General features: G+C 37.1%; 1 protein-coding gene across 1 annotated transcript; it reads right to left on the reverse strand.

Moving 5' to 3' along the window:
• Positions 1 to 17,618: 17,618 nt before the first annotated feature.
• LOC129732849 (uncharacterized) lies at positions 17,619 to 18,383 on the reverse strand. The gene is made up of 3 exons (XM_055694196.1): positions 18,363 to 18,383; positions 18,058 to 18,305; positions 17,619 to 17,913 (listed from the first exon to the last, which is right to left on the reverse strand). Exons 2-3 carry the CDS (start codon positions 18,244 to 18,246, stop codon positions 17,638 to 17,640), a joined length of 465 nt encoding a protein of 154 aa, XP_055550171.1. The 5' UTR covers positions 18,247 to 18,305; positions 18,363 to 18,383; the 3' UTR covers positions 17,619 to 17,637.
• Positions 18,384 to 18,978: the final 595 nt, after the last annotated feature.

Raw genomic sequence — 18,978 nt, forward strand, 5'->3', positions numbered from 1 at the left:
ATTATACTGCGAACAATTTTCCAGAAGTTATCCATTGACAACCATTTTCTATCATCAGATATGTCAACTTGAAAGAAGACTTCAAACCGTTTCAAATATTAAATAGCCTAGTTCTGGCTATTTAAAAGTTGATAAAATTTTGCCTGTCTCAATCATTTTGTCTACCCCCTGCACGTTGCACATTGTACATTTATTGGGCGTTTTATTCTCTCAATTATTTCACAGTTCAATTAATTTATTTTTCCCAATGATGTAATTGTGTGCAGCCCACGTTCTGTTTTGACATTACATGTAAGAATAACACAAAACATTAAAGTAAGATAAGAAAATCACCAATTCAAAATTCAGGGAGCTCGCTTCCCTTGGTTTCTCCAAGAAGTAAACGATTCAATCGATGTCATTTGACAATCAATTTAAAATTTTTCATATTCAGCATTCAATAAACTCACATGTGGGAAAAATCTAAAAATATCGAGACACTTTGCACAACCCGGCCTGTCAATAAAAATACGCTACTCACAATTTAGAAGTTATCAAATTTCCTATTAAATGCAATATGAAGCTTTAAAGTATAAAAAGATGATCTCGGTGAAAATTGTCAATGCAGAACATGCCAAAAATATCAAAAAAGGCTGCGAAAAACAAATGGAAAGTGTCGGTTATGTTATGTTGAACCGTAATGAATGAACTGATATGTAACACATCTATGACACATTAATAGTAGTTGCCGTGCTACCCTCTGCTGCAAAAAATATGGATTAAAACCCAATACCAACTTATCTCCTGAGTCATCTATGGAAGCGAACCGCGAACTGCACTTGAAAAAACAAATTTACTCGATGCTTATGAGAAACAACATTGCGGCGATTGCCTAGATGTGGACGCTCCTTTCTCCAATCATTCTCCATAAAGCCCTATTTAGAGTTTCAAGCGAAGTGAAAATCTCATACAAAATGTTCATTTTCCAGCGAAATCTCATACAAAATGTTCAAATGCCCATGAAAAATGCAACCTGCAAAAAATTCACTTCGCTTGGAACTGTAAACAAATTCGATCCAGCGAAATCGAAGGTTGTGGATCTCATCTTTTTCACATGGGTTTACTTTTTTCACGCATGCAAACGCTAGTGAAAAAAGCAGCAGCAAGCGAAAACTTGATTTGTAGTACGTTTATATTCTGTCAGTTGCAACCAATTTTCACTTCGCGCGGAGTGTAAACTCACGAATTTCGCTGCACTTAAACTGTAAACTGACGGCTGGTGAAATATCTGCGTGTTCCACAAACGGGTTTTCACGTCAGTTTTCGCTAGCGAAAATTTACGCTTTTCACTTGTCAAATTTTTCACTTCGCTTGGAACTCTAAACTATGCTTAAGAAGTTATTTGAATTAATGCAATGTTGCATAATAAGATAATTTAGAACAGAGGGAGTGAACCAGGGAAGAATATAAAACTGAGAATTCCACTGGACGATGAATGCGAAAAAAATGTTGCCACGTAGTAACAATAGAAGAAAGGGGAGCTTCGTTGCCGCAAGGTTACAAAGTCCGCTTTGATGAGCGGGTAATCGTGGGTTTGAATCTTAGAGCAATCAGGCCATTTGGTTGTCAAAGGACTTTAACATGGGTTCATTCTCAGGCTCTCCACTACATACCCTTCCTCCAAGCTGAATTCTATAGTACCCCTGCTGACTTTCTACCTAACAAAAATAAGTTCCTCTTGAAATAAAACTGGTGTGAGTAACGTATAATAGTTCTCTTTAGGGAATTTTAATTATGGCGCGATCTTGGCTGGAGGAACGAGATTTCGATAAGACTCCTTCCTTTTGACAAAATAAGTCCTTTTTATAATAGAACTGATCTCAGGAATATTTATCCTCTCCAGGGAATTGGAATTGGCGATATTGGCACGGGGAACGAGATTTCGATAAGACTCCTTCCTCTTAGAATTAACCTGGCTAGAGAGGAACGTTAGGTGAAGTCTCACTCCAAAGAATTGTAATTTGGCGATATTGGTAGGATAGAAAGAGGCGCGGTGTAGTAGAGCAGTAAGCTTGAAACGAAAGGGTAAACACTCACACACAAGTACGGATATAAATGAAAAGCGTATCATTCGCTTTAATAGTAATACTGCCAATGATATGAAGTGCGGAGTACAAAAAAAAACCTTGGCAATATCACAATAGATCAAATGTCTCTGGTTGTGGTGATGAGTCCACAAGAAAAAAAAAACAATAGAAGAAAATATATTCATTTCAAATTTTGCTACTTTTTTATTTTTTTTAGAAATTTCAGGGCTCTAATGTTGAATTTTCTACCTTGCAAATTACGAAACGCGTGACGTCAGCTCTACATTTATTTCAAGCAATAAATACTGGCGCTCAAAGTCCTTGAAATAGAATTTTTCCACACTAAAGGCGATCTTATATTAATTATCGAGCTTAGTTTGAATCATGTATATAAGAAATCTGTGACTGAATTGTTTAGTAATTTGTAACACAGATTAAACCACCAGTTTCTGGAAAATCGTTTGATATAAGGTAGAAAAATGCTGCCAGAAATAACAATGGTAATTCGCGATGACCAGAAAACTTACAGAATTGTCTGGCTCCACTATTATAGTAACACGAATCATTTATTTGAAGTTAAAAATAGCGTGGGATAAGTCATTGAGACATGTGTGCAGTTTCGCAAAAAAGGCGAAATAAATTTAATTGACTATTTTAGATTTGGCTGAAATTGTATATAGATGTTTCGACGGTAAAAAAATGTAATTTTGTGCTATTAAAGCAATATGTTTGGAAGAAGACTTATTTTTGAGAAGTTATTCGAGAATGCTGTTCGGGAAGGTAAAGATTTTTAGAGCCAAAACGGGTTGTTTGATCAGTGTGACGTCTTGGACAAAGTTGGAGATAGTTATTTCGTCTTTAAAATAAATATACACTCAAAAACAATGTTTTCCTTTTTAAAAGTTGAAGGAAAATTAAAAATAATTAATTTTAAAAAGCTCATCATGGAGAAATCAGGGAAAAAAAATTTTTAATATATCAAATTTTTTTATATATTTTTTTCATTTTCATTTTTTTGCGAGCGGCAGAGACACAGCACAAAACAGAAAAAAGAAGTGTGTAGCCTGGAACTACTACCAGAACAAGCCTGGACACCTTTGGACAAATATAATGTACAGTCAGACCTCGATATAAGGCAACTTAATTTTTTTTCGTTACGTTATATCGAAGCACGAAAAAATTTTTTTTTATTGATGCAAAATTGTTAATGGTTACTCAAAAGTGCGCAAAAACTTATTTTCTATCACCTGTTAGTATATATAAACCTTTCTCATTGTGTGAACAAAAAAATAAACTTTTCTCATGCCTCTTTAAGACAATGTTCGTTGACAAACATAATCAGTCAAAAAAAAAGGGAAAGAAAAAAATTATCAATTTTACCCCATTTTACGGTACCTTTTGATTTCAAAATTGACTAAAAACATTTATTCGGAACATTAAACACCTCAAAAAAAATTTTGTACTTTAATTTTAAGGTTTCTAAAAAAGTTACGTCATATCGAGGTAAAAGTTACGTTTTATCGAGGTTGCCTTATATCGAGGTATGACTGTAATAAGAGTATTTCCGGAACCAGCTCGGAGAATTGAAATCGACCGGAGACGCAATTTTGAATCTTTTCCGATCAACCACATTATTGCTAGACAGTTATTTTATTAGTGTTGGCTAATAACACAAATAAAAGTGAAGTGCATCAAAAGTCCGCATTGCTCACCGGGTTCGTCATTTCTGCGTTGGCATTGAGTATCTGAAGTCTTCATGCGCATTCTGCGCATTCGACTTGGATAGGGGCACGAAAATTCATAGGAATGGTTAAAAGTTATATTCTTTTATTAGTTTTTAGTTTGAGCTCTCGGGCTGAATCTATGTTAATATATCGACAAAAGCCAAAAAAATATCTAGGGCTTAAACTGAAGAAAATGGAAGATTTTAGCTTCTCATCCTGTCCTGTAAATTTCTAAGCTTCAAAGCTAGGAGCTTTCATTTATTTTTAGTTTGAGCTCTGGGGTATTTTTTTGCTTCTGTCGACCTGTATTGCCCTCAACGCAGCAGAGCTAGAGAAAAATATATTTTCTAAAATATTTTGAATATCAATGTTCCAACAGATTACCATATTAAAAGTTTTTAAGTGGGTTTTTTAGGTTCCTGTTTTATTGTTTATTTTATTGAAAAAAATCCTAAGTAGTCTAAGTTTGCCACTTTAGATTATAGCTAAGAAAAATATCTTGAAAGTGATCTGAAGCGATTAACGATTAACCTTTGAAGCTCTTACTTCGATTTTTCAGTCGTTTGAAGACATGCTTTTAAACGAGCTTGAACACGTTTCAACCTACTTTTTCGAAGATAAAAATAATCCGTTCAATCCCACTGCCTTTTGTAACATACACTAAGAAGGTAGAAAATATTCTCCGATCTGCATACCGATGACGTCGTTTAAATGCATTCAGCAGATCGCCTAGTGATATCGCGGAAGCTGTGTCCCGCTGGTTTTCGATGCTTTCGAATTGCCTGCCAGGGAGTTAGACGTCACAATTTGTTCCGACCCGCTGACTGCTTCCCGTGAGCCCAAGTGATAAGAGGTAGTTAGGAAAAGAATATTTTATTCATGAACAATTTTCACTCGAATATGCATATTCAACTTTCCAGTCGTATCGGTTCACTGCACACACAGAGTACCACTAACAGCTGAATGCGAAACCGGAATGTTCATACCTGATGCTGCTGTTGTGCCCATTCGAATGACTAGAGCGTACGAAAAAAGGGGCACTAGAACATCATTTTAAAAACAGTATCTGCAGTAGGCATTAAGCACCAATCGGCGGATTTCATACTTTTTGTCATTTCACGTCGAGTCAAAAGGGATCGCGGTGACGGTATGGCATGATACATTTTAGGATTCTTTGAAATGTGACCGGCGTATTTTTTGAGCCGATTTTTATCCGGCTTTGAGATACGCGGGTTGTCAACGCGTTCAATTTGATTGTAGTGGTGCAATTGCTCGGAATCGGTGATTAGCCTAAATATTTTCTGCAGTGACATGTGCCCGGGTGGATTCAATCGACCGGAATTAGCTTCACTGTTTTGAGGTGGAATAGTTATACAATCACATATCAGATCTACTTTTAAATTTAACATTAGTAAAGTCAACAATTTTAAAAATTTCAAGTCTACCTAATGTATATTAAAATGTATTTCACCACGGTGAACAGTAACTCACTGATAGGTGAGTGAATTGAGAGAAAAGGTTTTTTCGGTATCACTACAAATGACATGCGAATAATTTTAACACATGTCATAGACAAAAATTGCAGTAAAACCACACATGCCATGCAGAATGGAAAATAGTGGTAGCAGCAAGAGCTTCACTGACAACATGGAGGAATTTTGTTTGATGAATATATGAATATTTCGCTTATGTAAAATATTCTAAAACGGAGAGAGTACAATAGAAGTAAAACTAAAAAAAGTTTACTGGATTCTGTTAACTCACAAGTGGGTGATCAATTCTTCAAAGAAATTTCATTTCATTGCATTCAAAACAATGGAAAATCATCTTCATACATCACATGACGCCACTGGCGTGACTAAGAAATGGAGGAAGAAAGTTTTTAGCATACGTTGAGTCTTGAAATTTCATGGATATCCCGATAACATATAGGATCTATAACTTCTTCTCGGTTTCTGATTTATTTTGATTACTAGACGTAACATACACAACGAACCGTTAGACGCTCGTCCCATCCCCAGCATGCCCGTGTGCGCCAGTAGCATTGAATCCTCGACCTACATTCCCGGTGAATGCTGGTAACTTACCAGAAAATTTTCTCCTTTACCCTTTACCCCAATAAAGTTCACTGGCGCACCAAATTCGACAAAGTTGCTTCGGAGCAAATTGAATTTCAAACGTTTTGGGCTGCACGATTTCCGCTTTGCTCAGTCAAATGAAACTTGCTAGAAAAGTGGCTTTTTGGAAGTATGCATTCCTGAGCAACTCCTTACATGCTCATACTGTACTGCTTGGGCAGAAATGTGGAAACATGATTTGTGGCACAATTTTCCAGCATCGGGATGAAAATCAGTGCTGGCGACGGACTACACTGAGGAAAAGAGTTTAATCATTTATTCAGTAAACCAACAAGTTGCACTGAGTTCTATGTGTTCGATTTAAGTAATGAATGATCGAACTTTTTTTTCAGTGTAAATTTTTGCAATACATAGTTTCATGCACTGATGCACACACATAGCTTAATATTTATATGTAACGCGCAAAACCTTACATCTTCCAGAGAAATCTGTACACGGGACCAAGAAAACATCGTTTTGCTACGCGCATCCCGACAAATATCCTAGCGAACTGTGAAATTTAGAGAAAATTTGCTGAAAGCTAACCAGGTTGCGAATAATGTTTCCTCATTTGCAATAGGCAGCGGTGGCGGTGGTAGCATACTGGGACATCATGCAATTGCACTCGGTTTACAGCCACCAAAGGACGAGCTTAAAACACACTCACGAAGCAGCATAACTTTCCCTATCACAATCAGGATAGGATGGGGAAGATACTTTGAGTATCCGCCTTCTGCTCGATGTCGCAATGTGGTTGAGAATTTTATCGATGACGCACGGAAGAGTGATTCACAACGCGGATGCGGAACATAACGGATTGCTCGGAATACATTTGAGCCGTTGAGAGCAAAAGTGGTACATGTGCCGTTTTTACACTTATTGGGTTTTTTGCATAAATTGATGCAAAACGCAATAATGTACTAGAATATCCAGGAAAAACCGAGATCTGATAACAAAAACCAAAGTTATAGCCAACACAATTTTTGGTAATTTACATAATCACCATTTCGTTGAGAGCAGAAGTGGTACATGTCCAGTCTGTGCATGTTAGATGAATTGTAAGTCGAGGATCTCAGGATATAAAACAAACATGTCTTCAGCAAAGTTGGTCAAGTGATTGAGTACTTTCAGATGAAGATCTGTCTGCTTTGGAATTTTCTCACTACGTGGCGCTATTTTGTAACAGAAGGCATTTTACCTATTTCAGTATCAACTCGTATGCTGTTACCAAATACATATAACTAGCGCCACGAAGAGGCAGAATTCTTTATCAAACAGATCATCATTCTATAGTACTCAACAGCTTAGACAACTCTGCTGAAGACATGAATATAGAACATTCATGTCCTAAGATTAGAGAGCTATAATGCATCCTTCATGCTCAATGGACATGTACCACTTTTGCTCTCAACGTTTTTTGGTTGTCATTATTTTTCCTATAGAACAAAAGTGGTACATGTTTTTCCATTGAAGTTTGGGTAAGTTTCTCAACCAGAACTCGTTATGTTTTCATGTACTGTCGTTTGAAACCTTTCCAGCAATGATTTAGTGCAGTTATGTTGGAAAAAAATGTTGAAAATAATTTACTATTTGAGTGTTTTCGTTTATCACTTCTCCTGAAAAATTCACTTAATGGCACATGTACCACTTTTGCTCTCAACGGCTCATTTGACCGTGGCATGCTACAAATACTGCAGTAGTGCATCATTCTGCCCCGCCGCAACGCTGGGATTTATCTTCATCGATCCTATCAGTTTCCGGTTCGTACACCCAAAAGATGGATGTTACTTTCCACGTTAGACTTGTCGAAGTTTTGGTCAAAAAATGTACAAAAAAGTTGTACGGCACCCTAGAAGAAACTTCAGATTAGATAACCCGTAACCCCACAAACTCCAAGAGTTACTGTTACTTCCAACTCGGTCTTCGATGAATCGCTGAATTCTGCTCCATCGCAAAGCTTTCAGGTGCAAGATAACCGAACTCTAACCAAAAACCAAAACGACAGACGGCGTTAGTCTCTCATCTCATCAGCAGGGCAAAACAGATTCGATTCGAATGTTACGATGAAAACGATACACTGCCAACTTATAAATCGCATTCCGATCGGAAGTACTTTCAATTTGTCTTCGACGATTTGATACGCTCGGGCGAAACCATTGCTATATAATGCGATTGACAAATTCGAGTTGAACATATTCTTGATATGTTTTTTTCTTGCAAAAGTTCTACGTAAGAAACACTTCTTGTTTCAATTTGAAACCGAATCCGATAAACTGCGGAGGATGTGTAGGCATGGAGTGATTCACGCTCGAAGAAGCATTACTCTTTCTTATAAAACAGAGTGTACATTTGGGGAGTAGACAGAGCAGAAAAGCCTGCCTTTACTTGTTTCGAGCTAATATATTCATGTGTTTGATTAAATTGTGTCAACACCGCTGGACTAACCTTGACTGGCGATATCGGTATAATTAACTGGGTAGCCGAAATGTGTAGGCGAATCTGTAGCAGGACAGGGTAGCTTGTGAATAATAATAAAACATGAGATTGAGCGTAAATTATAAGCCAGTTTATTAAAGCTAAATCTGTTGAGATTATCAGTCGTAAATCCATAGATTAGTGCAGCTGAAGTGAGTTTGTGCGTATTAAAAAGTGATCTATTTGCTGTAAGTAAACTTAACAGATCACCTGAAACTAAATAAAGAGAAAAGTGATATTATCAAATTTTTTACGTAGGCAAACTGATCTCAACGGATGATACGGCGAAATTATAAAAAGTCATAAAAAAACTAATTGTTAAATAAAGGAGGAAAAAAATTCCGTTGAAAAGGCCTAAGTAAGAAATAAATAAATGTAACGTAGTGAAGTTAATAAGGAAATTATACATTTAAGCGAGGAGAAGCGAAAAGAGGGAAGAGTAAGTGTGAGAATGAGGTTGGAAAAAAGAAACTACTTTGTAAAAATATGGAAACCAAAGAAAAATAAGTTGAAAACTAATAAATAATTAAAGATTGTTTGAGCTGATTAATAGACTGCTTCACAATTTATTTCTGAATCCGCAACAACTTGTTTCCGTGAAAAAATATTGTAAAAACATTACGCAGAAAAAGTGAAATACTTATGGTGAAAAAATGATGATGATGATAAGTATATTATGGATGTCAAGATGTCAAACATTTGAAAATGTCTATTAATTCCGAGACCAATACACGAATCAGCAATTTTATCCAATGAATTGTAAACTGTGTTATTCGATGAAATTAAATTTCCGAGAACGGGATTATCTCATCATTGTACACGCTTCAAAGATGCTTTGTTTTGAATCCATGCTATTTTTTCTATTGTATCTATGTATAAGCCTTTCGGAATAATTTCAGGGATCCAGTCCAGAACAACATATGTTACCATATTCATCAACGATTTATTTGAGCGATTTTATTTCATCAAAACATATCCAAACTGCTTATAACTCATTCAATGCCACAACTTTGGGCACAACTAATTGTGCATACCACCAAGCGGACATCCAGAAGTCTATTCACTTCAATAAAACGACAGTTACCAGCCACTACGACGCAGCCTCCACCAAAACTTGTGTCCTAACACTACTCGCTAGTCCAATTCCGACACAAACATTTCCAATCGAAACGGCTTACCATGTGAGGCAATAGTTTTACATTCAACCGAGCCACCAGTTTCCGCCCCAGAAGCTAGGGTGTTTAGTTAACAAATGTAGTGTATCTCAGTTCACTTATCGATCGTTTTGTGTTGACTATTCTGCTAAATTAACACCATTCGTTAATTTGCCGCGAAATCCTTTTTTCATCCCGGAGAGTAACCCTAGAAACTAACACTCACAAAACCACACCACTTACCCCTTCAAACGTAACGTGTATGTGACGTTCGGTAGCATAAACTGCATAAATTTACACTCATTCAATTTAGTGTAAGTATTTTACGGATGCGCTCGAAGTTCGGCAGGGGCACGTCTGTCCTGCCAGCAAACTTTCATCTGTGTACAGCAGCAGTGAGCTTGAGGGGATTAAATGCACTGGAGCCATTTCAAACATCCTTGTTTACGGCTGAAATGTGAAAATGAATGTTTGTGTGATATTTTAGAGAGTAATTTAATTTTCGTGCCAGAATGAATGACCTTCGCTTTGCTTTTCCGGAGAAATACGAAGTGCTGAGGGCGAACCCGGTTCCCTAACCGTACTTTCGGTGCTAATATATGAAGCTTGCCAGCACCCGGAGCGAATTTGTGGGGGCGATAAGTTTGTAAGAATTCCGACAATTTACAGTTAGAGTTGAATGAATGCCATTAGTAAAAGTTTTACATTGATGCTGCTACTGCTAGCTGCTACTTTAGTGCTTATCGGAATCCGCTCTCGCGGAGGTATTTCGATATTGTTAGGGATTAATCCAATTATTCTGTGCAGCACAATAGCCAAGCCACGAACTTTTAAACTACTGGCCAATTAAAACTCTCGGGGTACACGTAACAAGTGCAGTGATAAAATCGCTGAACCAAACGACCTCGCTTTTTGCCAGTCGGAGCTTGAAAAAATTAGTGTGTAAAGCAAGCAACTTATTGACCATTAAAGATCCTGTAGGGTAAACCATGTGAAGGTAAAACTGCAAGTTGTGTAACAGAAAAAAACTATTTCTTAGCTTTGAAAAGCCGCTTCTAGTGCTCATCGGTTTCATCATACGCTTTTGACGTGGGACACGTCTTTGTTTACTATACTGGGATGCATTCTGTAAAATTGGAAATGAAACGGGCAAATGTTGCGTCAGATTCCAAACGCTAATAACAGCATAACCACATGATGGATAACAATAACCAATATGTTGTTGGATAGATAAAATGTATAACAATTTTGTAATGTGTTAATTATCACTCTACTTTCATAGCTAAGCGGTAAAATTGATAATAATTTCAATAACAAATTTACGCGAATAATGAACCAATTACATGCGAGCATTCCTAGCACAGACGACGTGAATGGACACCATCCGTTCCCTGTATCAATTTCGAAATAAAAATTGACAGAGTCTCCCCGTCCGAATAGGTCAATTTATTTTTGCTTCCATGAGCTTAGACTAATATGATGTCTCGAAGGTAAAAGTTTTCCTAAAAGTTTGAAACAATACCCATCCTTGAACAATCTCTAAACCTGCGTGTTAGGTACTGTAGAACCTAATAAAAACTGATGTCTTGAAAGAAAATATGCCAGAAAAAGCAACAGTACCAGTGGAGTATAGATCCGCAGGTCTCTCTGTCGTCTATGATTGCAGTGGTACTCTTCTATTCGTACTGCAGCAGTACTATTCGTATTGCAGTGGTACACTTTTGTTCGTACATTTCTATTCGTATGAAATTGAGGAAAAATTACAATGCTGCTGTTGATGGTGATTGAAGAAAGAATCGTAAATTTTTGCAACGGATATTTATTTAATTTTATCTTCGATATTAACTAAATAATCGTGACCGGATAGTATCGAAAGAGTAAATTCCTAAATATATACATTTATAGAAGAGTAGGAACCTGCGAATGCTTGTGATTTTTTAGTTGATTTAGTATGATTCGTACAGAATCTCTTTTTACATTTCAAAATTGTTAGATGATATATTATTATTCTAAGCTTAACCATAATAAACGTATATTTCCTGTCTTCGTAATACAGCGAATGTAGTTGCAGGCAAATGAAACAATTGTCAAGCAAAAAATAAAAATGTAATTGTGGATTTCTACGATTTTTTGCTGGAACTTGTTAGGAATTTTGTTCAAAATATTTTCTTATGTTTTCCAATTGATGAACCTTTGTAAGGGCTTCCATATTATTTTGTAGGTAAGATCCATACTATAGATTTGATTTAGTTAGAGTTAAATAAGACAAAACCATTCATTATGATAACGTAAGCATTATTGGATTTGGTTTTTGAGGATATAGAGATAATTCTGACTTTGACGCATTATGAGAAATTCTTGGTGCTTCTTCAATAAGCACGATATGCTTGTGCCTTGTTAAATACATATTTTTTTGCACAAAAAAAAAATACTAAAGGCATAATATCGCCAAATATAAATGATCTTTCTTCGAGTGTTGTTGAATATATTCCAAAAATTGATTTCCAGGGGAGGCTGAAAATAAACACATTGATTCTGTCTGCAGACTCTGTATATTTTGTAACAAAAAATCCCCTAATTACAGTGTTAAGTCCCACGTCACCATTTCAAACAACCCTAGGGCTGTATACCTTGTAGTATTTTGGTTTGATATTGAACGTTTTACTCTCACATTCTCTTCGGAAAGGTAGCGTATAAAATATTTTCTCCCAGCAAGTAGCGTCCGACGTAGGTTAGGGTGAATCAATTTAAAGCTCCCAGCATAAGGTTGACGGTCGATTTCTGCAGGTGAACGAAGGAAGTCAAGTTTCATTTACTGTGTTCTTGTGCCGTGAAATGATACTTTCCTAACTGCTTCTTTTTACCGCGAGCTTTTCCATAGCTGTATTTAGAGTGCATTAGTGTGAATTCGTAAAACTGTAGTGGAGTTGAGTTGAGTAGTGTAGTAGAGTTGAAATACTAATAAATAATGTTTGATAATTTTGATTTGAAAACTCGGTTGTTTAAAAGCAATAATCTTTTTTTTGGGTTTGTTTCAACTATCATGTTGCGTCTGAAATTTAAAATTATGTTTGTAATAACAATATTTACGATTTCCAATATTATTCCAATATTGTTGTAAAACACCGCTGAGTATATTTGATACTGGGTTGAAGCATTAACGTGTGAGGAAAAAAAATCCGAACAATTTTTAAATTGGTCTACGATTTCGGAGTGCTGCAAAAATCGAAAAATACTTTCCCACCAAATGAAGATCCACTTTTATATAACTGGTAACACGACCAGTCGATTCTGTCAAGTGACGCTTAGTTGGGAAAAAGGCGTGCTCGGAAGAAGAAACTAAAAGTGAAGAGTTCCACTATTCTAATGATCTTGGATATAAAAAAAAAACATTTATATACATTATTGACAAACTCTTCGAGAATGGAAATACCTTCAAAAGAACATCTGGTTCCGGACGAAAAGGCACTTTGCAAGAAAGCAAAGTTCGAGCGAAATTGAGGGCGGAAACGCCTGGTCGATCGGCGAAATTATATCGTGAGCTGGGCAATAAATATCAGATTGACCCAAAAACGGTGAAAAAGTATCTGCATGAAATTGGTTTAAAACCTAGAATATAAGTACCATAGAAATGACAAAATAGTGTTTTGGCCAGACCTTGCATTGTCACACTATGCTAATGCAACTTAAGGGGTTATATCTACCAAAAAAAATTTTTTTCGCCACTTTTTTTTATTGGCCTAAACCATGCTAAAACTATCCAAGAATCAAAATCTACATCGCCCAAGTACAGATCTAAACTCAAAGTTCGTTTAAATCAATTTTTACCGAACAACTTTTATACTCCAAAATCACATTTTTCGTTTATTTTGGCGATGCTCGTTTTTCTTTTTATTTCGAGGCTTAGTAAACTAGCAGAAGTTACCTATGATCGTTATCGTGTTACAAATTTAAAGTATAGAGGTCACTGCATCAAGTTTCGACCGTTATAGCGTCTCTACAGCACGTGTTTACTCACAATTTCCCTTTGTTTAGTCGATCAGCCGTTCTCGTTGTGTACGTTCACTGTTTATGTTTTTCTATACTTTTCAATTGTGAGTCATATTCAAAAGTACTTAAATATGAGTGACAAGTTTGAGTTTTGCGTGGGATTGGACGCCAACCGCGTCAAAGTCGCTGAGCATCGCATGTCTGATATCGTGGAAAAGGCGAGGCGCAGCCTTAAATCTGATAACAAAAAGGAAGGAAGGGGAAAATGAAGCCCAGGAAGGACAAGTTTACGGCGCAGGAATAGGTGACTGAAGCTAAAAAAATTATTAGGGGCTTTATTATTGCGATTCTAAAGATTTATAGCATTTTGAAACTTTAAACGCGTTTTTCTCAAAACCATGTTTTCAAAATCGGCGAGCAGTAGAACTGAAAAAGTTTACATCCGATTGACTTTAAATTTTAACTGTAGCTTCTTCATAAGATTATCTAGTGAAGTACACACGATTTTACCGATTTATTAACAACAACTAAAGTTATAAACAATCAAAGTCGATTTTTTTTGCCGAAAAAAAACTTTTTTTTTCAAACCTTTGCTATTTTGCGAAGAATAAAACTAAAAATACAATCATGTGTACTTCACTAGCGACACTTATGTAGATAATGAAAAAAAAATTGTTTTGGTTATAGGTGGAGTTGGGCACGACTTCTATTGCTCGCCGCGGAGCAACTTAAAAAAAAGCGGTTCACGGCAATCGCTGCATAGCCGCCATTTTGTAACAAAAATAGCAATAAAAATAATTTTTCTATTCTGCAAGAGCTACTCAATCCAATGATATATTATTTATATACCTCACATCTCAAATGCCCTGTAAAAAAATTCATGAAAAAAGCCTTGTTTTTTTGAGCATTTGGTAGATATTACCCCTTAAGCGGATTTGCGGCAAGGCAATATCGGGTTTATTCCGAAAGAATAAAATCCTCGAAATGTGCCACAGCTGCAGTCTATTGAAACTTTCTGAGCAAATTTGAAGCGAATTTGAGTCTACCATAAAGGTTACAAAGCAAAAAACGTCGATTGTTTGATAGAAAAATCAAGAAGGAGCACAAAACATATAAAACATCAGGAATTCAGGAAGTTATAAAGCAAGTACCCCAGAGGATCAGGAAATCAGCGCGATGTGGAGCTGAGTTTTTCCTATGAGGTTTGTAAATGAGTTACATTACTTGAATAAACAAACAAGCTTAGAAAAATAAGTTGCGCAAGATTTTAATTCGGAATTGAAAGTTGGTTCGGATTTTTTTCCTCACACGTTAAACAATGTGGCTGTATGATTTTAGAAAAAAATCCCAGAAAATCATTGAGTGGCAGTGTTATTTTTTGTAAAACCAATCCATACACCATTATTCTAGAAAATTTCGTAAAATCACATCATAATTCATATAATATTCTATATGAATTCATTTTACTCCAACCTCACTTCGATCTCCCTAATAAGCCGTCATAATGACTCAGATGTCAGCATATCCCAAGCAACAAACCATAGTAAGATGGTAGAGGGAATACTCAGCCAAACGTTGCGCGTCTGTACATAGGAGCGGTTCAAATCAGTAACTGTCCTCTATATTAGGAGCAGTTAATTAACGTCCTAGTGGCAGCTTGAAACCCTAAACAGAGTTGACACGATGGATCTGCGACTCAACGTTTTTGGGTGTGACTTGTTTGTGTAGACCCAACAGGTCACCCCGGAAAACACCTCCTAGTCGTCCAACACCAGATGAATAATAATAGATGTTCAGGTTTGTCGGTCTTGGGCAGCTGTTTTCCAGTCTCCTCAAAAACCAGCAGCTCAAGTGTGGTGTGTCCTCCTCGACATTGCTCAAACACCTAACAACCGGTGGTCAGGCATTCTGGTTACATACCCAGCTTACTGCAACCACCCACGTTTTTTCATCTCAACTGTGTCGGCATAGTTGTACATTTGGTATAACTCGTTGTTCATGCGTCTACACCGCACTTCATCTTCTAACTTGCCGCCAAGTATTGAATGCAGCACCTTACGCTCAAAAACACCGAACACCCGTAAGTAGCAACCGGGAGGATCAGCGATCTATTAGGCGCCAATTTTGCGCGAGTATCGCTTCCTAGTCCGTAAAACATCTGTAACTCGTCGTTTGATTTCGCGGCAGTTGTCACATGTCACATGTCAACTACTCCGAAGATTTTACCATATAGCATCATATCAGCACCAACACCACTAGCAATCCCACGTACCTCGCCAACTACCATGTACTTTGTTTTGGCAGAGTTGATGATGAGCCTCAACCTCGTCGCGTCTCTCCTAAAGGCCTGAGAAGTTTTGTAAGCCATGAACCATGTGAGATTTTGTAATGATGGTACCGTTTTCTTCTACGTTTGATTTTCGTACTGAGCCTTTCAAGCAGATCCAAACTTGGGATTGTGGCGGCCTTTTTACAGTTGTCAAAATTGCAATAAAGAAATATATCGTAGTTTTATTTAAAGTTCAGTTTTTTTGAAGTACCACGAAGTTTTTTGGGCTTTTCATTTTTCTGCGTTTAGTCATGAGTCATGAAAACTGAAGTTGTGTGGGGCCCAAAGGCCATGGCTCCTCTCAGCTTAATCAGGTCAGATGAAAAAACGTTTTCCAGCATTGTTTGAAAAAGCTCGTTTCGCTTGACTGAATCGTACTTCGCCTTGAAATCCACATTTTATCCGGTGTACGGAGTTCGGTGCGAGCACTCAACCTGTGCGGTTCGCTTTTTCAAATGCTCCGGTCCGATTTATTAGGCGCTATTGTTCTCGGTTGCGTTACGGTGAAGCACCAGCAGAGTCGTGTGCGGTTGAGAAAGGTGCATTATGTCGATACCATTTTATTTATTTAGTCTTCTCGTCACGTAATCGTAATTTTATTAAGTGCAAAGAGTAGAGAAACAGGCAGGCCTGGATTTGAGGGGGGGGGGGCAAAGGGGGTAAATGCCCCGGGCCTATCGATTCAAGGGGCTTCCCTAGTCCTGGGGCGACCTTTTTTTTGCTCGTCACCTTCCAGAATGATACCTCTACATGTTTTAAAAAAAGAGGGCCTCATAAACAAATTTACCCCGGGCCCCCCAGCGCCTAAATCCGGCCCTGGGAACAGGTAATACGAGATTAGGCGGTTTCGTACTACCGGTGAAAGTGACGCCAATGTTAAAATCCGTAGAAGCTACGGGCGATTTCGGTTGCCACTAGTAGTCACGTCTGGCAGCGGAATCAAATATTCGAGGACTGATATTTTTTTTTTGTTCACAACAAGGAATTGAAATTTGTTTTTCTGTATCATGCCAAGAACATTTAAATTTTATGTAGAACATTTTTTGTGCAAAATATTTGCTTTCAAGTTTGAATTATTAGTGAAATGGCCTGGGCTTGGTGGTTGAGCTCCTATCTCGGGTTCTTATAGCTTTACGGAATCCCAAGATGGAGCCACAAAACTAGTTGTATTGTTGTATGTAGTATTATTTAGTAAACGTGTACACACTTAAAAATTTTTGCCGAATTTCGGTAATTTTTTGCCGAGATAGGCACCACTGAGTGCTCAGTAATGATCTCGGTAAAAGAATAATTACCGAGACACTCGGTTTGAAACAAAAATGACAGCTGTCGCATATTTTCGTAAATCTCGGTTTTACCTAACTGAAGTTTCGGCATGAAATATCTGAAATCTCGGTATTTAATGTAAACATTCAGATGAGATCTAACCGAAATTCAGCAAAGTTTGATAGATCTTGGTAGTCGCAAACTGATTATTCGGTATCATAGCAACCGTAATCTCGGCGAAATGTAAAAAGTACCGTATAAAACCAGCCGAGATTTCAGAAATATTTTTTTGCTCATAAATGATCGTTGGGATAAACGAAGAGCAGATTTAAATTTTTTTACGCATTGTTTATTCCAATGTTACTGCAATAAAATTTAAAAAAGCATAACAAAACTTAGACTGTTTATATGAGTACTTATTGTACTAATTAAGATTAATACTTATACTGATATAAACTAATAACAATGAAATTTAATCGAAAACAAAACAAGGCGAATTTAATGTAAAAACGATTATCAATTTAATTGACTGAGAAACTTATTGCCAGTTGTACTCAGAGAACCGATTTTGAAGCAGTATGCGTAGAAGAACGAATAGAAAAGCTTATCAGATGGGCGACATTTTACGTTGCATACAACAAATGTTTGCAGCAATAGAACGAAAGCGTTCAGAAGATCCGACCCCACTGGTACTACGATGTCTCTCCACACAATATTGCAATCACCAACGTCAAATGACGCTGCCAATACAACGATGATTGGAACATCGGGCTGTGGTAGTTCCATTCCCTGCTGTAAAAAAGAAGAAATATATACTCAATTTATCGGCATTAAAAAACTCGAGTATAATCAAAAACTTCCATCGAAATGGAACTTTTTGGACTGAAGTTGCTTTCAGAATATATTTGAATATTTTCGATGTCGTAGTGTACTCACATTGATCCACTCCACGATACCGTGCAACGGATTGAGTTTGCGCGATTGCTTCTCGTTTTCACTGTCATGTGGTCGCTTGACTCCTCTGGTCGGTCTTTGGTACGGATAATGCACAATGCCCTGACCAGATCGTTTTTCAAAAATCTGTGAACGTCTTGAAATTGATCCAAGATTTTCGGGTGGATGCATTCCCACATCTCCTGGAAAGGTGGTGCATTTGGATGCAGTGACTCAAAATTAAGGGTTATCTAAAAACAATAATATAATTAGTTAGTACGAAAGTGTTTGGGCATTGATTCATATACCAGTTGTCCTTCGAAGGCTGCAGTAACCGGAAAATCCTTTATAAATTGCAGGAGCGTTGCGTTCTTTCTAAGGTTGTTACGATAATGCAACGTTCGCTTCCATAAATAAAATATTCGAGGCTTCGTCTGATCCGTAGGTATTTGTAATTGTAATTCGTTAATCTGTAACAACACAATTGAACATGCATATTCAAGCATAAGTTTTGTAAGGTTATTTACCAATTCCTCAATATTTGATTCGTCATTATCCTGAGTATCAATGAGTAGCTGATGCCTGAGCATGATGGTTTCGGTGAAAAAGACGCCGTTGTGATTTTTTTGCCAAATACTCCATCCGGTATTGAATTTTGCCACCATGGGCCTCTACACCGCGACCGTTCTCATAAAACCAAAGTGCCTATGATAACCAATAAAAAAATTAACGGTAATGAGTGAAATATTTTACCTCGACTAAAAAAGCTTTCTTTTTGTATAAAATATTTCTTCAAACACATATGTTCATGAACCAATCGGATACGTAGACCCTGTCGTAAAAATATTCAACTATATTGACGTACTTTGGAAGATACACAGCTTACGGTTGGGCATTCGTATGCAAGCGCAGCATGAATCCCCA

This window comes from Wyeomyia smithii, chromosome 3 (genome assembly GCF_029784165.1).
Source record: "Wyeomyia smithii strain HCP4-BCI-WySm-NY-G18 chromosome 3, ASM2978416v1, whole genome shotgun sequence".
Classification (NCBI taxonomy): domain Eukaryota; kingdom Metazoa; phylum Arthropoda; class Insecta; order Diptera; family Culicidae; genus Wyeomyia; species Wyeomyia smithii.